The sequence below is a fragment of the Carex rostrata genome, chromosome 2 (assembly GCF_964058835.1).
Source record: "Carex rostrata chromosome 2, lpCarRost1.2, whole genome shotgun sequence".
In the NCBI taxonomy this organism is placed as follows: domain Eukaryota; kingdom Viridiplantae; phylum Streptophyta; class Magnoliopsida; order Poales; family Cyperaceae; genus Carex; species Carex rostrata.
The window spans coordinates 15,504,479-15,527,215 of NC_135919.1; the positions used below are offsets into that span (position 1 = coordinate 15,504,479).

At 36.0% G+C, this 22,737-nt stretch overlaps 4 protein-coding genes across 4 annotated transcripts; 3 read left to right on the plus strand and 1 right to left on the minus strand.

The window, feature by feature from the left end:
* The first annotated feature begins 5,125 nt into the window (after positions 1–5,125).
* On the plus strand, positions 5,126–10,243 carry LOC144545043 (AT-hook motif nuclear-localized protein 1-like). Its single transcript, XM_078293596.1, has 5 exons — positions 5,126–5,720; positions 8,064–8,131; positions 8,508–8,639; positions 8,738–8,899; positions 9,645–10,243. The coding sequence occupies exons 1-5, from the start codon at positions 5,345–5,347 to the stop codon at positions 9,972–9,974; spliced, it is 1,068 nt and encodes a 355-aa protein (XP_078149722.1). The 5' UTR covers positions 5,126–5,344; the 3' UTR covers positions 9,975–10,243.
* An 807-nt stretch (positions 10,244–11,050) lies between these two features.
* On the plus strand, positions 11,051–11,701 carry LOC144550570 (plant/protein). The gene has a single exon (XM_078298573.1). It carries the CDS (start codon positions 11,125–11,127, stop codon positions 11,530–11,532), a length of 408 nt encoding a protein of 135 aa, XP_078154699.1. The 5' UTR covers positions 11,051–11,124; the 3' UTR covers positions 11,533–11,701.
* Positions 11,702–15,575: 3,874 nt separating this feature from the next.
* LOC144545052 (P-loop containing nucleoside triphosphate hydrolases superfamily protein) lies at positions 15,576–19,951 on the plus strand. Its single transcript, XM_078293607.1, has 6 exons — positions 15,576–15,859; positions 15,959–16,503; positions 16,613–16,712; positions 16,818–17,075; positions 18,898–19,064; positions 19,516–19,951. The coding sequence occupies exons 1-6, from the start codon at positions 15,710–15,712 to the stop codon at positions 19,796–19,798; spliced, it is 1,503 nt and encodes a 500-aa protein (XP_078149733.1). The 5' UTR covers positions 15,576–15,709; the 3' UTR covers positions 19,799–19,951.
* A 1,015-nt stretch (positions 19,952–20,966) lies between these two features.
* LOC144545060 (peroxiredoxin-2E-1, chloroplastic-like) lies at positions 20,967–21,861 on the minus strand. Its single transcript, XM_078293619.1, has one exon. It carries the CDS (start codon positions 21,757–21,759, stop codon positions 21,067–21,069), a length of 693 nt encoding a protein of 230 aa, XP_078149745.1. The 5' UTR covers positions 21,760–21,861; the 3' UTR covers positions 20,967–21,066.
* Between the last annotated feature and the right edge of the window lie 876 nt (positions 21,862–22,737).

Below are 22,737 nucleotides of genomic sequence, written 5' to 3' on the forward strand. Positions count from 1 at the left end.
TCGGTTTTGGACTGAACCGAATTAGTTCGGTTTAAATGGTTCGGTTATTTCGGTTTATTGGATCGGTTCGGTTGGCTTTTCAAAATCGAATTATAACTTCGGTTCGGTTTGAAAAATTTCAAAACCGAAATAACCGAACCGACCGAACTTTCATATAATATGAATTTGATCGGAACCACCGGTTTATTTTTTAATACTCTGGTTTATTTCTTAATCAATTGCTTTAAATATTTGGTTTATTTCTAAATAACTTAGTTTATTTCTTAATATACTTCGGTTTATTATAAATCAATTTTTTAAATAAAAAAAATTAATATATTTCGGTTTGAACCGAACAAATCGAAATAAAACTTCAGTTCGGTTCAGTTCGGTTGCAATACTAATTCGGTTCGGTTCGGTTTTATTTTTAAAACCGAATTATAACTTTGGTTTGCCAAGTTCGGTTCGGTTTCAACCGAACCGAACCGATGAACACCCCTAGCTGCAGCAGAAGGGTGAAGAAATAGCTGGAAATACAAGCTCTGTGAATACAGAACTTTTTCTGGGCAAAAGTGCAAAACCTAGTAATATAGTTATAGTGTAACGAGAATTGCGAGGTTGCCACCGTAATAATTACTCTGCGAATAAAATCATACTCTGGAGTCTGGACCATCAGTCGTTCTTTTCACATTCTCGGGGATTGCAAATTAATTACTGTGAATCGGACTTCAAATTTACTCAACCAAATTTGAATTCTCCCGATTTGAGACTGAATTATTTCTTTCTTTAAAATTTACAATTATTTTAATTGTTTGGTAGATGCTTACTTAGACAGATAAGAAAGATGGTTGGTTATAGTTTTCTTTTTCACAAAAGCAGGCGGTGTTCCCAAGAGTGGTAAAAATTTGTACCATTAAAAAGATAAAATAGCTTTTTGCGAATTCCAAAATTCAATAATTAACGTATTCAAAGGCTGCAACTCTGTGGAGTGTGGATAGATTAATTAATTCAATCGGCAATTCGGCACAGCGTTTTATTTGTGCAGTTACTGTTGGAATTAGAGAAGGGCCCGAATTGAAAGGAAAAAGGAAAACAATATGAATTTAGGCGCTCTGGATTCCAACCTGACGGAACATTTTCATGGAAATGACACGGTCCATCGTCAAGTGATTTTACATCTCCTATAGTAATTACATTCTGAATTTGCATCCGAATGGTCGATCAGAATCCGAATTTAATTGGTCCGAGATGGAATATACAATATTGAGTAAAACTAGGGTGTTCTTAAGCTCATTAAGGTGTTTAGTGAGCTTAACTCCAAAATATATTATATCAATTTCAATCGAAAAATCTAAATATTCACAAGTGATGAATTTACCGGCCATTTTTTATTAATACCCCAAAAGAAAAAGTTAATTTTAAAAATAACTCCACATTCTATTTTTTTTCAAAAATGACCTAATCACCTGGCCCACGGGCGGTCTTCTTCTTTTTTTTATTTTTTTTATTTAGAGATCTGAGTATTTTGATTTAAATAATTTTGTGAAGAAAAAGTTTTCTTGTTTAGAGTGTATGCCAAAAAAATAAGACATTTGATAAATTTATGAAGTGATGTCGTAACTCTTTATAACTTTGATTTTATTGTCAGTTAGATATCACAAGTCTAAATATAACACTAATGAAGGACTTGACCTTTATTCAAAAATTTCCAAGCTCTGACAGCTTGTTGATCTTTTTCTCTTTTTCCGGTTTTTATAATATATGTATAATATATACATATATACATATACATATACATATACATATACATATATACATATACATATACATATACATATATACATATACACGTATACATATACACATCTACATATACACATATACATATATATATACATACATACATACATACATACATACATACATATATACATATACATATACATATACATATACACATATACACATATACATATATACAAAAAATAAGACATTTGATAAATTTATGAAGTGATGTCGTAACTCTTTATGGTACTAAAACAGTAGTTTAAAGCTACTAAAATATGTTCAGACTCAAATTAGATCTCTGTCCATGAACAAAGCACCCTAGACTGACCACTGCTGGTAAATCAACAAGTCTGGATTGATATAGGGACCAAACTGAAAAAATGAGTGCACCAGCAGGTAGAGAATTCAAAAATACACATAATTGATACAAATTTTAATTTATTTGGATTTTTCTACAGTTAGTTATGAATTTCCAAAGTTCAACTTTCGAAAAAACTTTAAACATCCATAACTTTGGCTAGGAAAATCGGATTTGGGCGTACGAGCACTTTTCGGAAAGGGGAGGACGAGACGAATCCAATTTTGTCTGGGAAAATCTTGGTCATTGTTGTATCGAAAGCATTAGAATTTCAAAAAAACATCGTTTAGTGCCTCAAAAACTCAGTTTAAGTTTTCGTACGACGGTAGGCATTAAAAAACAGCGATTTTCAAACCATCTTAATAAATAGTAAAAAAATTCAAAAAAAATGTAAAATTTGGTCTCCAAGCACATTTTAATATAGATTAAACATCTAACGGTTTGGATCGGCTATTTGGACTTCGAAAATAGAGATATGAGCGTGAATTAAAACACCCCGTTTAATTCGCGAAGTAGCGTAGCCTTACTCTACATGTATATATATATATATGTATATTATTATATATAATATAATACATGTATATATATGTATATTATATATATAATAGAGATAGGCTAATGTGCTTTCGGTAGCATATGAGTCGAAATACACACGGTCCAAATTTGAAATTTCAAAATTCAAAAAGTCGATCTGAACCGTTCATCTTGTTCTCCATATTAATATGTGCTTGGAGACCGAATTTTACATTTTTCTATGTATATGTATATGTGTATATGTGTATATGTATATGTGTATATGTATGTATGTATGCATGTATGCATGTATGCATGTATGCATGTATGTATGTATGTATCTATGTGTACATGTGTACATGTGTACATGTATATGTGTATATGTTAATATGTATATATGTATATATGTATGTACGTATATTGTATATATGTATATATGTATATGTATATATGTATATATTATACATATAGGACGTGGCTACGGTGCTACGGGTAGCTAAGAGGCCTCCGTGCTACGGCTCGGATTTCGAGTTTTCAAAATCCTAACGGTCGATCCGAACCGTTCATCTTGTTCTCCATATTAATATGTGCTTGGAGACCAAATTTTACATTTTTCTGAATTTTTTTACTATTTATTAAGCCACTTTGAAAACCCCTGATCCAACGGTGGCTTAACCCAACAGTAAAACCAGAAACTACCGTTGGATCAGCGGTTTTCAAAGTGGCTTAATAAATAGTAAAAAAATTCAGAAAAATGTAAAATTTGGTCTCCAAGCACATATTAATATGGAGAACAAGATGAACGGTTCGGATCGACCGTTAGGATTTTGAAAACTCGAAATCCGAGCCGTAGCACGGAGGCCTCTTAGCTACCCGTAGCATATTAGCCAAAACCTATACATATATTATAAAAACCGGAAAAAGAGAAAAAGATCAACAAGCTGTTAGAGCTTGGAAATTTTTGAATAAAGGCCAAGTCCTTCATTAGTGTTATATTTAGACTTGTGATATCTAACTGACAAATAAAATCAAAGTTATAAAGAGTTATGACATCACTTCATAAATCTATCGAATGTCTTATTTTTTTGGTATACACTCTAAACAAGAAAACTTTTTCTTCACAAAATTATTTAAATCAAAATACTCACATCTCTAAATAAAAATAAAAATAAAAATAAAAAGAAGAAGACCGCCCGTGGGGGGGGGGGGGGGGGGGTTTGGTCTCTTAGGAGACCGTCCGTGGGCCAGGCGGTTAGGTCATTTTTGAAAAAAATATAGAATGCGGGGTTATTTTTAAAATTAACATTTTCTTTTGAGGTATTAATAAAAATAGCCGTAAATTTACGTGCAAAGATTTTAAAGTTTCGAATTATTTTAATATAAAGTCAATCGTTCAAGATTAGAAAAGCAAATCAGATGGTCCGAATACAAAATCAAAATTGAGGTACCTTCGGTGATATGAATTCCTGTCAAGCTATTGCTGAATATTTTATAAGTAACATGAACAAATAACAAAATTTCACATATACTAGTATATTGATTTCGGACAATTTTAGTTTATACCACAGCCGGTAAATAATTCAACAACTGAAATTAGTGTGTTCACATATACCATCGATTTCAGACAATTTTAGTTTATACTACAATCGGTGAATAATTCAACAACTGAAATTAGCGTGTTGAAACCAGCTCCTTCATAACACATATTTTTACCATTGAATTATTCAACGGTTTGCTGAATAATTCACTAATTGTGGTATAAATCAAAATTGTCCGAAATGAAATGGATGGTGTATTCTTAAGCTCACCATTTGAACGATGAAAATAAAGGAGTAGAATTAGAGTATTCTTGAGCTCACCAAATGATTGACGAGCTTAACTTCAAACTTATGGAATGATTTTAAACAATATATTCAAATTGTTGGAACCAATCTATTTCATGAGTGATGCATTTACATATTACATGTAGAAAATTTTGAACTAATTTGGTACAAAATCAAGTGGTTAAATAATGTTTATGAGTTAATTTTAATACCACATAGTTAAGATTAATACATTTATTTTTTATCATTTTTTCATAGCTTGAGTTCATACCAAATTATTTGAAAATTTATAAATTTAACAAATAAATGCATCAGTCAAAAGATAGATCGGTTTTAATAATTTAAATTAATTGTTTGAAGTCAATTCTACAGGATTTTTGAAATTGAACTCACCGGAAAGGGATGAATAATCAGAATCAGTTATCATGTCTTTAATTCTTCAATTGATACAAGAAAGCGGGACCAAAATAACCTCCTTAATTTTTCAACAAAATCAGCGAGTCATCATAGCAGTCACCATTCGCAGTTTGCATCACAAGTTATTACATCTGTTTTGTTTAATAAAATAATCGCGGATTCCCAGTGGCTCCCTGCAGAAGCGACCAGTCAGAAGGTAAGTTAAAAAAGGGCCAGGGGTGTCTCCGTAAATTCATCACAAGGGTTTAGGTGAGAAAAAATAAACACGCTCGCTGTTTCTCGTTCTGGTCCCATTTCTGATTTCTTCCCCTCACGGTCACGGCCATTGATGTAAACTTTAGTTAATAAACTTTAGTTAACAACAACTATAACAAAAGAAAGTGTTCAGCCGAGACTGTCAGTTTGTAAATCAATTCCCTCCTAGTTCTTTTCCACTGCGCATGTAACAATTTCCTAGTCCGTTCGCATGGAAGCCAGTGATAGAGGCGGCATGGTTTCTGACTTTGAAAGGGAGGTAGAGTCTCCTTCTACAACCTTGTCGGGGTCGGAATCCCCCATCCCATCCCCGCTTTCCGATGGAGCGCAACCTTCCTTCCCATCGGTTGCTCAGGGAGCGACATCAGGTGGTGATGGTAGAGCTGTTTCTTTGGAAATGAATGCTCGTACTCTAACGGGTGGTGAAGAAACGAGGAAAGAAGAGAAGATGGGAACTAGTAGGACTGAAGGGAGTGGTGGAGGGATGGAGCTTGCTCTGACTCCGTTCACGCCCGTTGATTTAAGCGGGAAACGAGGGAGAGGTCGGCCTCGTGGTTCCGGCAAACGACAGCTCCTTGCTTCTCTTGGTACTCTACTCTCTGTCTCTTTGCCTTTTTTTTTTTTTTTTTATTTCTTTCTATGTTTGGTAGTTTGTTTTTCTATGTTTGGTAGTCTATTTGGTTTTGATTATTGTTGATCTAGCCCAGTTAGTCTAAGCCCGTGTATATGCTCTATACCTCTGTTGTAGATTAATTTTGTTAATTATCAAAGCATTTTTGTTATAGTCCACACACTAACTTTTCTATGTACTGTGTTCTAAGTGGGCGCTATCGTTCATTTCTGCCTCCCCTTTAGACCGTGTTTTTTTTTTCCTTTTTCTTCTTCTTTTCTTTCTTCTCTTTGAGATTTTTTGGGAATGAAACTTTTTTTTTTATCTTATTAAAGAAAGTGAATCGCCGTAGTTAGCACTTACTACTTCAAAATGACCCTTGAAATTTTCATATTTAGAACCCAAATTGGTGCCATTCCAGGAATTCTAGAATTAAACTAGCTTTCTCGGTTCTTTAACTTGATTATTCTACTTTACTATTGAGTTTGCTATTGGTACACTGTTTATTTGAAGAGATGGTAAGGATTTAGACCTTAGATAACGCAACAGTGTTCTTACATCTTAAGACAAAAAAGTGAAATCTCTAAACAATTAGAAGGTTGTGGTCCCGCTGCTGTAGGCCTGGGAAACATCTTTAGAACACTGAATAGAACACTATGGTAGGACTAGGTTCTCAGAGGATATAATGTTTTGTCCTAGTTCTCCTTGAACTGGCACGTATCTGCTGTCATATGTTGTAATGTGCTCATGTGATTATTAAATCTCTGTTGTCTAATCTGATTTGGGTAAATTCTCACTGTGCTAAAAAATAGTGGGTTGTGGTTTGTTGAATTCTGCTCATCAACTGAATTGATTTTTTTTTTTTTCAGTTGTATGAAATTAACTAGCCTCGATGCATCACCATTTAATTGTCAAATTGTATTAGATTTAATTGGTGTTCTTCATACATGCCTAACAGTATACCTTATCTCAATCTCATTTGGAATGATTTTGATTTATTGTTACGATTGTCAAGTCATTCCATTATCAAGAGATTCCACCTCCCTATTCAGATCCACCAAATTCTAATCTATAGCTAAGATAAGATATAATAATGCCACAAGTGCCATTAGATGTGTATTTATTATTGAATTGTCAGCACAACCTATTGGAGATTAGGCTGTCTGGATCAGTTTTTGTGCTCTCCAATTGTTGGAATTCAGTAGATTGTCTTAGGGAGGATATCTGGATGATCCTTTGATTAATTATTTAATTGTCAAAATAGAACTTGCCATTCTAGATTAGTCAATTCATCTCACTTTTACCTTGGGCGGGTATTGGTCATGTTTGATGTAGATAGTCTGGTTATAAACAGATGGGCTAATTCATCTTGATGGAGAGAAGCTAAACACCTGTCAACCTTGCCTAACCATTTCTTATCCTATCCTTTTTAGCTTTGGTCTGAATTGTTTGAATTCAATTAACTTGTCATTCGTAATAATTAGACATCATTTATTTTTAATTTCATATAAATAATCGGTACTGAAAAGTTTTTTAGGTATGTAGTTAGCCAATTGATAGTATATCTACCAAATATTTATGTAATATGAGTAGGGGTGTAAACGGTCGGATACGGATAGGATAGTGGTCTTACCGTATCCGTATCCGTTATAATTTTTCGGATACGGATACGGATACGGATCGGATATCGGACGGATACGGATATTTTTCATAATTAGCTTGTTGGTTACAAAACATCTATTATAATTAAAATATTAGTCACTAATTATGTCATAGTGTTATATTGTTCATCAAAATATATATCTATATGCAATTTAATAAATTATTGGTACAATATGCAATTTAATAAATCAATTTAAGAACATATAGCACATTTGTTGTGGTTTAAAAGGGTAAACAGTCGGATACGGATAGTTAAAAGTCTTACCGTATTCTTATCCGTTTTAATTTTTCGGATACGGATACGGATACAGATAATCTCGGATATGGATACGGATCAAATAATTTAGATAATTTTCTGGATTCCGATCCGTTTACACCCCTAAATATGAGTATCATATGATACTCAAAGGTTCTATATATACTGTTCAATAATTTTCCAATAGTTTTGTGAACTATAAAACTTGAATTAAATCTAATCATTTTCTTTATGCTCGACAGACTGTACATTATACAGATAATAGTTGTCAAGTCCTTCAATTCTTCTTGTTTTTTTTACTGTTAGAGTTGTCAAGGAATCTAACACTTTCACCTTTACCTTGCATCTCATATATTTCTTTTTCTTATCTGTTTTTTTTTTCTTCCTTATTTTTTTGCGAAGGGGAGTGGTTTGCATTGTCCGCTGGAGGGAATTTCACCCCACATGTTTTGACCGTTGCTACAGGCGAGGTAAGGCATTGACTTGAATCATTTCATATCAAGGATTGGCTTATTATTTTGTTCCACCGGGGGCCACTAATACATACTGTTACGTACTGCAGGAGCCCAGCACCTACTTTGGTTAGAATGTTGTTACTGTTATTTAGAGCCAAACATTATGCTCTAGTCCAAATAAGTCAATTGTTTGCAAAATAACTAAGTCCAATCAGGAGAAGAGGTGAGTTGTCCAGTATCTAGATCATCAGGCAGTGCTAAGTGTTAGTGTTGACCTTCCACAATTTTGTTTGGGAGTGCTAGTGTTGAACCTGAGCAGTATTTTTATAGATAGATTGTATTGACTTTGGGTACTTCTGGGATTAATTGCATTGCATTGTTACACTGCTAGGATGTGGCAACGCGGATACTTTCCTTCTCACAGAAGGGCCCACGGTCTATTTGCATCCTCTCTGCAAATGGGTCTATATCTAATGTCACGCTTAGGCAGCCTGGCTCATGTGGTGGCACCTTGACTTACGAGGTTTGGCATAAAACTGCACACCATCCCTTTTGCTTCCGCAACTCGATTGAACTCTGCTACATGCTTGTTTGATTTCTGTCTGATATTTATACGTGCAGGGGAGGTTTGAGATTCTATCCTTGTCAGGGTCTTTCACTCTTAGTGAGAATGGTGGTGCGCGCAGTAGAACTGGTGGTCTGAGTATTTCACTTGCCGGGCCTGATGGTCGTGTTGTAGGTGGTGGAGTTGCTGGATTGTTACTTGCTGCTAGTCCTATTCAGGTTTCAATCTATCTGTTTCACCTTGTAATTCTTGTATTACTTCCAGCGCTGTCCATTGGAAGAAATTACACGATTCTAAAAATTTTATTGCAATACAAACTATGTCAAAGATTAGGTTCTTCGTTTTTTGAGAGAACGATTAGGTTCTTCAGTGTGTAATTTTACTTGCACTGCAGTTGATTCTGAAATCTTGGAATTAAGCTTCCACTATTAAGGTTCCATGGAAATAATTAAATTGAGAATTAGGCACTAGAATTAACTTTGGAAGTTGGAAGTATCTTACAATAACTATCTCAAGACAATAATTGAGTAATCATATTAATTGAAAGCAGCATTTAATAATTATAAAGTGAATTTGGAATCATCTGTACCCAGTTCTTATCATGCTATTATGAGAAGTATTGAACTAAATGAACAGAAGTCTATGGGAATAAGAACAATGTAGTTGATCTATCCAATGTGAGTTGTCATAGGCTGACATATTTGATCCAGTCTTACCAGCTGCAGAGTTTTACATTAAACTGATGGGCTATAATTGTTTGTTCGGCAAGGAATGCTGAACTGATCTGCATCGCCATGCTATCAATCTTCAATTGATTAGTGTTGTTTCTGGGGAACTATTGCTTTCGTATTATTAGTAGTGGATTTATTAACCTTAATGAGCCGAAGACTTGATTGAAACCTTCATTTAGACTTTTTTATAATTACTAAGTAACGTGGCTGAATGATTTGTAATCTTGAACAGGTAGTGGTTGGAAGCTTTGTGCCAAACACTGCTAAAGCTCATAAAAGGAGAGCAGGTGGAAACCAGGAACTGCCAGCTCCTACAATAGAAGCCAGGTCTGATCTATTAGCGAATGCAAGTGTACGGCCTATATCTCAGGTGGCGCCTAACAACAACCATGCCGTACCGGCAGTACAAGGCCATATCAGTCAGGGTAAGGTCAGTGCTATTGACATGGAGAGCACAAATCCAGCTCCTTTCAGGATGGTGGGGTGGCCTCGGGAAGGATTTCCATTGGCAGAGCGAAGGGCTTCTCCTGACATTAACATTTGCTTACAGCATGAACATTAGCATATTGATCATTAGGTTAATCAATGATGCCTAACATGCTGATTGATGTAGGATGTTACCAGGCTATATTGACTACTTAGCGCTACTAGGTGGATGCAGATGATCTTAGGTGAACTTCTCTAGATCTTTTTGCTCTTTTGTGTTGATTTATGTCTGTAATTTGTGATCTGGAAGATGCTTTTGTTGTCTAATTTTTTTAAGGAAACTTGATCATCAAGTATGTTGTTGGTTACTTAATTTCTTTATCTTTTAAATTTTTGCTTTTGATATTGGGTGAATTAAATTTGGACGTCACCTCAGGTTTCTAGTCGGTTGCTCAATTCTAATTTTTTAAGTAAATGACCTTTAATTATATCGCATATCTTTCCTTCAAAGTGACGTTAATATAAAACATTTAAAGTAGTAGCTAGGTTTACTCATGGTATGGATGATAGTGGCAACCCAAGTTTTTTGAAGTCGAGCCTAAATTGCACAGTATTATTTTGTTCTTGTGATGATAATTGATGCAAGTGTAGTTGGTGGATTGCTTAATTGGATAAATAACTGATGGCTTAAGCATTCATCCTTTTTGTTCTATGGGTTACGTTTACGATCAAAATTGTATAAGAACGAAAGGCTGGAGAATAATCTACAGAGTAAAAGGTGGTTGACTATTACATTTGACACAGACCGCTCGTACTCCGTCGCAAGTATAAAAAATTTTAGTCAAATGAGTGGGCGTATACAGGATTTTAGTTTTTGGTTGGTACGTGAATCGGTGAATGCAAGTAGTTCACTGGCACTTGATCGTTGTATGTGAGATTCCTAACCATGCCTTAACAAAATTGATGTCCATATTAGATTGGATGAGAGAGGATAAGACTAAAGCTGCTTAGCGATGAAGTTCCTGAATGAAAATTGACGGCCCATAGGCCACTGTTTCGTACAGGATAGAGAAATCAGTTAAGCTTCTACAACATTCGATACAGTGCATAGCCAAGCCAAGAGCCCAAAATAGAAAGTTTCTACCACCTTCCGTCCCATTCTAGATTCCTCTCTCTACTTCTCAATTCCACTTCCCCGGGACCTATAAATTCACCAATTTCTCTGTTCTCTACATCGACAAAAAAGAAGAGGATCTCTTAAAACTTCACAACAATCGTCGACCAAAATGGAGGTGAAGGCGGTGCACAGGGATGAGGGGAAGAAGCAGGTAGATAAGGTGCCCGTGCCGGACACGCGCCACCCTGAAACCGTTCGTTACATCGAGAGGAAACTAGTGGACAAGGGCTTACACCGCTTCGAACGCCACCCTGTAGACGGTCGCGGTGGAATTGGCGCCCCTCCCCCCAAATCCGGGCGTGGCGGGAAGTACACTTGGGAGGGACCTGGTGGCGTAATAGAGAGCGAGCTGGATCCAGCCCCTCTGGCAGTGGACCCCAACGACCCGAACTATGTTCCAGAGGAGAAGGCAGAGGAAGAGGAGGAGCTGGTGGTCGGGGAGGTTGAGGTGGCGAAAGCGCCTGAGGCAAAGGAAGGAGTTGCCAGGATTGATGTTATACCTCCTGTTAATGAATAGAGAGAGACCACTGGAAAACCCTACATCTGGTGTTCCTTCTCTTCTGGTGGTTTATGTTCTGTGTCTTTCTTTGTATGAGGAACTAGCATCGTGAGAAAATTTGCTTGTAGGGATGTGGATGATCTTGTTTGCATAATTGCATATAATAAAAACAAGGATTGTGCAGCTTGTCTGTTCTGTGATTTTAATTATCCAACGGTTTCTTTTTAATTGGCTCTAATTATAGAGGAGTCAACGCAAGTTAGAGAATTCATACGGAACAGGAGGCGAACAAGTTAATCTGATTAGATCCGTTGGCATAAATAATGTTATATTAAAGATAAGTGTATTGATATTTCGATAAAAATGAAGTGTATATATGTCAATAATATATTATATTAAAGATGAAGTGTTTTAATTTTTCGATAAAAACGAAGTATAATTGCCTGCGGGCCTTCACCAAAAAAATGAAAAGGAAAAAAAGCGAAGTATATTAAGAGCATCTACATTTCTAAGACTCAAAAGGATTTCTAAGAATTTCTAAGAATTTCTAAATAACTGTTAATTATTTTTTAAAAATTATGGTCTTTAAAGTTTCTAACTTTCACATCTCTGAAACTCATTTTAGAGTTTCTATTAAGTCACGTTAGCAACAAATTAAAAAGGAGAAACAATTTGAGCCAATCATTTAACCAACATAAAGTTTATAAACAACTTCTTAATAAAAAACTTTCATGTATAGTTTCTAAATAAAAAACTCTCTCACATCTCTGAAACTGAATTAGAAACTCTAATAGTTTTAAAAATATAGATGCTCTAAGTCAATAATGTACATATAGCGCCCCTCCGGATGCGGTGAAGGCGTGAAGCGGCTTGATCTGATTCGTTTCGTTTGGAGGCTGTTTGGTAGATGGCTTTCCCATGGGTATTCATGATAAAATTAATATTCGGTACTTGGATATATTTCCTAATTAAATTTTTAAATGCTTTATCTTTTTTTCTAATAAAATTTTCAAATGCTTTCTCTTTTTCCTTTTCAGTCACTCCATAGAAAAAAAAATGATCAGACCTCCGTTTTTTCTCTCAGGCGGGGCCTACTTCTTAACTTTGAAGGTGCTACTTCATTAAATTGATGATTCATTCATATTAGCGGAGCTTCTTAATACAAGACAAAAGACCAAAAATATAATGTGGATAATTTATTAAATCCATTAATTTCATCATTAAAAATATCATTGGTGGAGTTCTGTTCATTAAATTCATTAACTTGTATTTATTGGATTTATTAAATTATGATTGAGCTAAAATAATTTAAAATACATTTCATACAAGGACTGAAACATAAGACTAATAATAATTTCAACAGTACAATAATAATAATCTTATAAATAATTTCAACATTACAATAATAATTGATCAAACACAAAACTAAAACTAACTAAACAAAACAAAATTTAAAAATATAAAAAAAATAATTGAACAAAACACAAACTAAAACTAACTAAACAAAACAAAATTTAAAAATATATAAAAAAAAATTGAACAAAACACAAGACTAATTTTTAAAAACCAACTTCCTATTAAATTTTTTATATATTTGCCGAAAACTTATATTTTGAAATTTTTCATAGATTAAATAACTTTATATGTATTTATCGAAAAATTATATTCTAAATTTTTTCATGAATTAAATAACTTCAGTTTTGATAAATTAAAATTTCTGTTCTCATATTAAAAATTCTTATTTTAAAAAAAGTTCCATGTTACCGGAAATTTGTTTATTATAAATCAACTGAATAATTGGATCCGTTTTCCGTCTATTTATTCACTTAAAAGCTCGAGGACGGGTTTTGATCCGTCTCATTATCAATCTGTGCCTCTAAAGTTGAAATAGCAAGGGATTCAATACGAATGAGAGTTTTTTGATGTTAAATAATAATATCAAAATTTTAAGTAACTATAATTAAAATTAATTAATAAAATATATTATACAAATCATACACTGCACATTTCTAAACAGTTAAATTATTTCGACATTGTCAAAAGCTAACAGAATTATATAAATTTTTAAGTAAAAAATATAATATATTTTTGGATTTGGATTTTACTAATTTAAGTATGGAACAAAAAAGTTAGTTTGGTTTATAGTAATAATTATTAGCAATATAGTATCTTTCAAATAATTGAGCTAAACTGAAAAAAAAAAGTGTTTGTCAAAAATATGAACTGATAATTTGGAATTAATTAATATGGGCTGACTCGACTGTTTAATGGGCTCAAATTTAGAGTCCACATCTTCTGCATTTACTCTTTTGAGTTTAATGCATCTCAGCCGTCTGATCAGAATCAAAATCAATATGACACACGTTTATAATGTATGGGGGCTTTTAATATTAGTGCGGATCTCAATCGGACGGTTCAGTCGTCTACATATATTAACGCAAGTTCCGTTAATGCAGAGGATGCAAATTCTCAAAATTAAGGTCTAAGATTTAGGGAATGCCCCTTGATGTATTAACTTTGCTTTATCGATTTTTCTCTGTCGATAAGTGCTGATTTACTTTTCTTTTTCTCTACTTAAAGCCCGTAGGCGTGCATTCATTATACTACTTGATAGGGCCGTGTTTCCAAGGTCCTTTTAGTTTCAATCTGAGTTATGAATAAGGCTGGGATTAGGACCTCGTTCTGCGAGGCTAATCCGGAATATAATGCAAAGTTCATGATTGAGGCCCATAATATGCTAGACTGAATAAGACCGAGATCGCCCGTACCTTGCGACATGGAGCTCCGAGATCGCTCTTAGGTTTACAACTACCTATAACTGGTCGCGACGCCAGTTACAGCATAACTATCCCTACATTGCATAACCGCTGGTCATACGTGGTTACGATCACATGACCTTATAACTAACCCACGTTCTGGCTTACCCTGGCAGGGGTAAGGCGGTACGTAGATCACACTATATAAGGCTCTCCTTCCACAGGGAAAAGGCGAACTTGAAGCTACTCCAGCTTTCACTCACATACACACACACATACTCATCTCGGGAATTAGACAGGTTAGAGTTATACTATTTCCGAGATCTTCCCTCAGTCTCCGAAGCCCCCTGCGACTTCCGAGATCAGAGATCGTCCTCAGATCTCCCGAGCACAATCACTACTCGACTTGCAATCCCAAGCAGGTAATCTAAGCCCATTTTAGCGTACGGCCCGCTATCCCCAGATAGCCCGTATCACTACTAATGGAACCTTTTGTCCCCAGTGCTGATTTACTTGTACTTGCACTTGGTTTTGCGAGCTCAAGCTTTAAAATGAGTTAGAATTTCGAGCTAACTAGTAACAAGGTGGCAAAGCCAATATTAATTTATGCAATTATATAGTAACTAACTAGTAACTACTAACGGGACAGTCTGTGCTGTCTCGATTAATTATGGAATCGAGCTCAAGAAAATAATCTAAAACTTGAAAACCACAATCAATTTTGAGCTGGTTCAGTTTGTTATAAATGCAAACCTAGTTCGAATAAGTATAAGCCGCTAAAACATGACTCATTTGCAGCCGGGCAGCATCGGTTTTGATTTTTCTTTTTTAAAATAGAAAAAAAAACATCCCATTTAAACAAAACAACCACACAATATTCTAGATTTCCGAAAATAAGCTCTGTTGTAGCACTCTGATACGGTGGAGGGTGGAACACATTTTATTATTGGATGCACTGCTCTCCGATGCTTGTTTCATTTTATAATGGATGGAATTCTCCATCGTAGCTTATTTTCGAAAATCCAGCACATTGGGTGCTTGTTTGGTTTAAATGATTATTTCTATTTAGAAAGAAAAAAAATCGTCGGTTTTAATTGATGCAGTATGTACTGAAAAAGTATGTTCGGGCGAAGAAAATATATGATTCTGTACCTCCTAGAAAGGGGCCTGCGTGGGAAGGTTTGATGTTCTGGGCCTCTGGCCCTTGTAAATGGCCTGTTAACTAATAGATGCAATACATAAACAAACTTCTAGGCCGCCATCAAATAAAGCCCAGCTCTAATTGCGCTCGTTTAATAGTTGTACTAAACCCGCTTTCCTTTTCCAGTGTTCCCTTTCTGTTGAGAGTTATTCAAATAATCGTTCTCTGGGGTTTTGGTGTGAGGAGACTGGTAAGGCGGCTGTAGGCGGCGCAACCTCAATCGACAAAAGAAATTCCGATGGCGAAAGGAGATGACGCAATTATGCGAAAGAAGAACAGGCACAACCGCAAGCGCGTGCGAAGCTCCGAGTCCGCCGTGTCAACTCGCGTCGCTGCCATCATCGCCTCTAAGCGCCGCCGTAAGGCTGGAAAGCGCCGCATCTGTGAGGTATTCATCTTGTTGAGTCTCTCTTTCTTTTTATTCTGTAATTTGATTTTGGAATTTGAGCTGTTGAGACCCCATTTTTGTTGAATTGGATCGACTCAGGGAATGTGCTATACCCTTCCGACACCTGACGATCCTTACAATGAACGCCATGGAAAGAAAGAACCTGAAAAGAACAAGAAGAAGAAATCAAAGGATAACCCTAGTGAAAAGAAAAATCAAAAGAAAATGCTAGTTGGGAGTGATGAGAATCTAGTGGAACAGAGCTGTCCATCTAAGTTCTTAGTAGTGTGCCTAAATGCAATAAAAAATGCATGGAGAGAAGAAGGCGAGTTGGAAGAAAGTGATATAAGTTTGTGGGGTCTAGATTTATGGAGATGTTGCTCAAATGGTTTGTCAAATGTGTTGGATACAAGCAGGTCCTGTGCTACGAGAGAACAGATTGGCTGGACGGTTTCAGTTGTTTCTGACATAATTGCCAGAAAAGAGAAGCAAGGGATTCTCGTCTCCTCCCCTTTCTTGCTGTATGTAGTGCCAACCCAAGAGAAGGCTGTTCAGGTCAGATCTATTTGCAAACCACTTAAGGCTCTTGGTATTCATGCCGTCAGTTTGCATCCCGGGGCATCAATCCAACATCAGCTTCATGGGTATTTTCTTTTCTCATTCTCTTTCTCCTTTCTCCTTTCTCCTTTATTTAACTTTTTTCGTTCTATGTTAGTTACGCTAATCCTCCTTGATACCTGTTGTTAAAACCAGGCTAAAGAGTTGTGAGCCAGAGTTCCTTATATCCACTCCTGGGAGGCTTCTTGAACTGGTTTCATTAAAAGCCATTGACATATCTTCTGTATCTCTCTTGGTAACTAATTTAAATTCAAACACAGTATTTTATAATCTGAATAATCTGAGGACATGTGATGAAACAGCATTTTTCTAGTTTCTTATATATTTTATCTTTGGTTAGGTCATTGATGGGTTGGGAATTGGATGTTCTGAGGAAGTAAATTACGCCGACAAGCTTAATTCCATTAAGGAGACTATAACCAGTAATCCTCATGTAATGGTTTTTGGCAATCACTGCGACCAAATGGCAGCTTTGGCACATAACCTTCTTGGTGGACCTATTACCAGATTGTCTCTAAATGACTCTGTTACCAGCAGAAGCGCGTTCATCTCACAAAATGTGCATCACTGTGCATCACAAGAACAGAAGATTGCAAAGGTATATTCTATCTTATAATGTCGTACTGTCCCAAGTTTTGATGGTGTCATGGTAGAAACTTTTTTTCCCCTTCAAGCACAATGAGGAGAATTTTAATAAAAATGACATGAGATTTTTTGTTGTTGTCGGTTTAAGTTTTTGAATTTATTTGCGTGTTTAACAAAATATATACATTTCGGAGCATATCATTTTTACAGTAATATTACACTGTTTGCACAGAGGTTGGTGGAAAGAATGGAGAGGGAAAGACAAAAATGATAATTTATCTTGTTTGTACTAATATTTTCTGTCACCTTAAGCTTTTGAATTTGACTGCATTTTTACAAAAGATGTTGCCATTCAGAGCATTGAATTTTACAAGAACAACACAATGCTTTGATGGAGGGTAAATGAAGAATGGAAGGGGAGGGAATGACAAAAAAATGATAAAGTCATCTTCTTTCTTCACAAATTTTGTTAGGTGATTTAGGATAAAGGGACTTGCTAAGTATTACCTACTTTAAGCTCCAAAACCTTGTGATCATTTATTCTCTAAATTGGAATATGATGGAAGGAAAACAAGAGGGAGGAAGAGCAGTGGACTAAGTTTTCCTCTATTCCATTTCCTTTGTAACCTCCCTTTTTCTTTTCTATCCTGATAACAAAACATGGTTAAAAAAGAACAGCTTGCTACTACCCATTTTCCTCAGCAATTACATGAAGCAAATAAGATGTAAAATCAGCAGAGGTGGCGAACATGTGGGTTGGGTTGAATAAGGTGGGGTTCAGTCGGGTTTCGGGTCAACAGACAAATGAATGAGTAAAATATTTTTTTTCTGAAAAAAAGGAGGAAAAAAATGAAAAAAGAATTACTATGCTCGTTCAAAATAGTTTTCGCTTTTTGCGGTCGTTCGGGTTGGGGTCAGATTGTTTTTCCAGTCGTCCAGCTTTGGATCGACCTGGGTTACTGATCGGGTCATTTGGGCCAGGCTACAGGTGGTTCTTCTAGGGATTGACATAGGTTTTGAATCTTCTCGAGTAAGGGTCGGTCAGGTTTGCATATGTTTGACTTTTCAAATGACTTCGGTCACAGGTCAATCGGGTCCCTCTCAGCTTGAATGCTTGGATCAATTGGGTTCGATCTACATGGGTTTTAGTTGTTCAGTTCAAATAGTTTGGTTTTCCAGTCGTTCGCCTTCTGATTAATTCAGATCGAATAGAGTCGGGTTTTCCAGTCATTCGTCTCCACTACTAGTCAGGTTTGGATCATTTTGACTTTTCAAAAATTATTGGCTCAGGTCTGGGTTGGTTGGGGTTTGCCAACTCTAAATGATTGATACTAAGTTTTAATTATTTTCCGGGCTTATGATTTTGGGTGGAGAATAAATGCTAGATCCTCATCTAGGCTCTATTTGTGTTCATATATCAACAATATTTAAATCAGAAAATTGAAAAGTTTTTTTTTCTAAAATTTCGGTCAGCACATGTTAATGATGTGTGTGCATTGTACCACATACACTATTCCATTTAAAAGAAAAAAAAAAAACTACTTGCTACATCCTCCTGTTCTGTGTGAATCGGACGTTTAATAGAGGTTGGTTAAGCAATTGATGGTTCTCAACTCTGTACTTCGTGAGACATTTTGTACACTTATGCTGTTATGTTTAATTGCCATACCATTAAATTGCATAGTGCGAGTTCTTCTCGAGTCGGTGCAAAATTGATTGGTGTGAGCGACTTCAAGTCCATGGCTTTGGCTTGCTGATAACTTGTGACTTTTGTTAAAATCATCATTACTATTTTTGTCTATCCTGGATTTTAATAGATACTATTTGTATTTTAGATTGAGGAAATTCTGTTGGAATCGATGCGTGACAAGTGCAAGGTAACTAAAATGTTACTAGTTATGAAGAGCGAAAGCAAGAATGAGTTGGCAGCTTCACGCCTCAACTTAGAAAACTGCACAATATCAAACACTTCGAACAATGGTTCCTTTTCTCTACATCATAGGTAAGGGGGAAGTTTGAGGTTAATATTTTTGGCAGTGATCATAATTTTGAACTTGATTTCTTATATAAGCTGGCCATCTATTTTTTGAAATTGATTTCTTATATAAGCTGGCCATCTAATTTTTGAACATTAATCTTGGTGCCACTTTTTTACGTTAAGTAGGTGTTTGTAATATATTTTCTGCCATTTTTTGCCACTGGCTCTCCAAGCTTGCTTTGAACTGTTGGGTCGTGATTCAAATCTAGGATATGGACTTGTTGAATAACTAGAATTGAAAATACTGTAGTAAAACAGCTGTTAAGTTCTTGGCGTTTTAGTTGTTTGCTTTACAAATATTAGTTTGGATTGATGGCCAGATTAGTTTATTTCATTGAAAGTAAAAGGAGTATTTTTATGTCCTTTTCTTTTCTTTTTGTTTTTGAGACGTTAGAAATTAAAACTGATACTGCAGGGAGAAGGTCATGAGAGTTGTGGTGAAGGATAAACAAAGCCTCCAACTGGACAAACTTGAGAATTTCGAGGTGGTTCTTATTGCTGATTTTCCCTCTTCGATCGAAGAATACGCCGAAATACTAACTAGAATAGCACGTCATTCAGTGACTGGAGTGCTCCACAGTTTATTTTGCCAAGCAGATGCCCATCTCACTAAGAGTTTGATCGACCTTCTCACTGAATGCAAGCAGGCCGTGCCTCAATTCCTCGTTGATTTTGATTCTTTGATTGATTTGTGGTAAAGTTTAACAAATTTTGTGCGTTTGTCAAACTCTACTAACATTTGCTACCATAAGTTATTCTTTTTGCTTATTTAATTTTTTTTATTATTTCCTATGAAATGTGAATCCTGAATCTTGGACTTCTAATCCATTCAGAATTCTTAAACTGCTAAATGTATCAGTATGAAATTGCAAATTACAAAATATTACAAATCTTTTAACAACTACATTGCGATGGTGGGTTCGCGTTTCTCCAATGGTACCTATGTCGTTGGAGGGTTACAACTTACAAGCATATACAAAGCATTGCATCGTTGTTCATATTGCATAGCACAAGTCAAATTCGACCTCCAAACAACAAAAACAGACATTGTCTTGGAAAACAACAACATTGGAGCCTTGGAGGTCAGAGCATCTCCAATTCAGCAATTATAATTAATTGCTAATTAATTGCTAAACAGTCACGCCTCACATGCATTTGTATCGAAGAACAAAAGCAGTAACGCCTTGATCTTGGCACAATGTCGAAAATGGCCTGCTCGTGGGGGCTGCGGAAGGAGAAAGATTGGAACAGCCTCCGCCTCAGTGTAGACTCGTCAGTCTAGAGACGCTGAACAACCTCCGAGATGCTGCCACTATCGACTCCTCCATTTCTGATCTTTTCTCTGGCTCCCGTGCCCATAGACGGAGACAGCGTTAATCTCTAGGGTAAAAAGTCTTGAACAAGAGGGAGGTCTAAATGAAGATAAAAAAAAGGGGGAGAATTACACAGATTGATTAGCAACAAAAAATGAAGAAATCTGAGCGAAATGTAAAAAAAATCGAATGAAAAAGGCTTCGTCTTTTCTAAGAGAGAGAGAGGGGAAAGAAAGAATATCAACCAATTACTTAGCCAGCGTGGCTTTAAGAAATCATTTCTTATTAAGCAAACTTGCTAAATATGAAATAAGCGTACAACCCAGCAATTGAAATAGCAATTGACACGTAAGAATAAGCAATTGTAAAACAATTTCCGCTTTTGAATGGATTACAAGCATATACAAAGCATTGGATCGTTGTTCATATCGCATAGCACAAGTCAAATTCGACCTCCAAACAAGAAAAACAGACAATGTCTTGGAAAACAATAACAACAAAGAAAGTACCTGGAACAGGATAACTTCATAACAGTAACAAGAAAGAAAAAAACAACAAAAGAAGATGCAATACTCTTTAATTAAACTAATATCGAATTTAGAGAGCTAAATAAAAAAAAAAGATGCATTACTTTAATTAAACTAATATATAATTTAGAGAGCTTTGAGCATGTCCTCAGCGCCACTGGTAGTGAAAGCGCCGCCTTCCTCCAAATTGAGAATCTTCACCACTCCATCCTCAGCCAAGAGCGCGTAACGCCTGGACCTGACACCGAGCCCAACCGGCTTATCACTCAAATCCAACTCCACTCCAAGCGCCTTTGTAAAAACACCATTCCCATCGGACAGCAGCACCACCTCATCTCCGACCTTCAAATCTTCCTTCCATGCCTTCATCACAAACGCATCGTTCACTGAAACACATGCAATCACATCCACCCCCTTTGCTTTCAACTCCTTTGCCTTTTCAACAAACCCCGGCACGTGCTTCTGTGAGCAAGTGGGCGTGAATGCCCCTGGAACGGCGAACAGAATCGCTTTTTTGCCCTTGGTTAGCTCTGAGATGGTCACAGTTTTTAGTTCGTCGTCAGAGTCGAAGTAAGAGAGGGCTGCTTCTGGGAGCTTGTCTCCGACGGAGATCGTGGTGGAGGTGGCAGGGGAGGCGGTGGCATATGAGCGTTGCAGGGGGAGGCGTTGATGAGGGGTTTGGGTTGAGATCAGGAGGTTAGGTCGTGCGGCGGTTCTGAACTGGCGGAAGCGGATCGTAGCAGATGGAAAGGAAGTGGGGCATAAGAGGCGTCTCGCGGCGACGGAGAAGGAAGCAGCGGTCGCTGTCGCGGCGGCCATTTTTGGGTAAACGATGATCACGAGAAAGAGAAAAACAGAAAGGTCGAGTCGTCGAGATGATGGGGAAGATGCGGCGCTGAGGTTTTTTTTTTTAATGGTGGGTTGGGCGATGCTTTTAGGCATGGACAGGTGTAAGGAAGAGGCCTACGATGCTAGACACGTGTTAAGAAGCAGAAAATGATGGGCATCCCTAGGAAATATTATTTTGCTAAATTCAATGAAAAAATTGATATTGTATTAACTTTCGGCCATCAAGGATGGACGACTGAGCCTCTGCTCTCTGGGGACCGTTAGAGTTGGGAAAGGTCGCTGGACTCGCTCCAATAATGTAGGGGTCATAGGGGGCATATATTTTAGTCAAGAACACTGAGTCAAATTATTTGTACACGTAGGATCCATGTTAGCTAAATGTCGCTTAGGGGATTTTTTTTTTAATAAAAAAGAAATAAACATAAAATTTCAAACAAAACCAGCACGTCTTAGTTTAAAATTTACAAAAAAAATAGCTCTTCCGAACCAGTGAAACGGTGGAGAAATGAGAGACTCTCTAACGATCTATTGTACGGTGGACCCATCAAATTATTTATTTTAAAAATTCAGCTAAAAATTCATTTTTTACCGATTAAACTATTGGAATTGCAAAAGGTTTTTAGAAGTTAGAACGATAGACGGAGTATTTTAAAATTTAAATGTACTATAAAATAAAATAGATAAAAATATTTTAGAATTTAGATGTAATAGAAGGACTACAAAATATTTTTCAGGTCAGATATTTTGCATTTATAAAAAAGATAAAAATAATTTTTTAAGTGTTGGTAGAAAAAAAACAAATATGTTAGATTCTGAACTATTAATTCTGATTCTAACTTTGAATTTGGGTAAATAAAAAGTATCGTGATTTTATTTAATTCAAATTCTAAGATATTTCATCTATTTCTTTAAAAATAATTTTAGAAAAATATTAAAATATTAAAATAT

What these genes read in the sequence shown, in the direction of transcription:
- LOC144545052 (XM_078293607.1), top strand. Translation starts at nt 15,710, where the DNA reads ATGGCGAAAGGAGATGACGCAATTATGCGAAAGAAGAACAGGCACAAC. An exon ending in TATCTTCTGTATCTCTCTTG is followed by an intron (nt 16,713 to 16,817) that starts GTAACTAATTTA and finishes ATCTTTGGTTAG; the next exon opens with GTCATTGATGGGTTGGGAAT. An exon ending in AAGAACAGAAGATTGCAAAG is followed by an intron (nt 17,076 to 18,897) that starts GTATATTCTATC and finishes TTTGTATTTTAG; the next exon opens with ATTGAGGAAATTCTGTTGGA.
- LOC144545060 (XM_078293619.1), bottom strand. Translation starts at nt 21,759, where the DNA reads ATGGCCGCCGCGACAGCGACCGCTGCTTCCTTCTCCGTCGCCGCGAGA.
- LOC144550570 (XM_078298573.1), top strand. Translation starts at nt 11,125, where the DNA reads ATGGAGGTGAAGGCGGTGCACAGGGATGAGGGGAAGAAGCAGGTAGAT.
- LOC144545043 (XM_078293596.1), top strand. Translation starts at nt 5,345, where the DNA reads ATGGAAGCCAGTGATAGAGGCGGCATGGTTTCTGACTTTGAAAGGGAG. An exon ending in ACAGCTCCTTGCTTCTCTTG is followed by an intron (nt 5,721 to 8,063) that starts GTACTCTACTCT and finishes TTTTTTGCGAAG; the next exon opens with GGGAGTGGTTTGCATTGTCC. An exon ending in GTGGCACCTTGACTTACGAG is followed by an intron (nt 8,640 to 8,737) that starts GTTTGGCATAAA and finishes TTATACGTGCAG; the next exon opens with GGGAGGTTTGAGATTCTATC.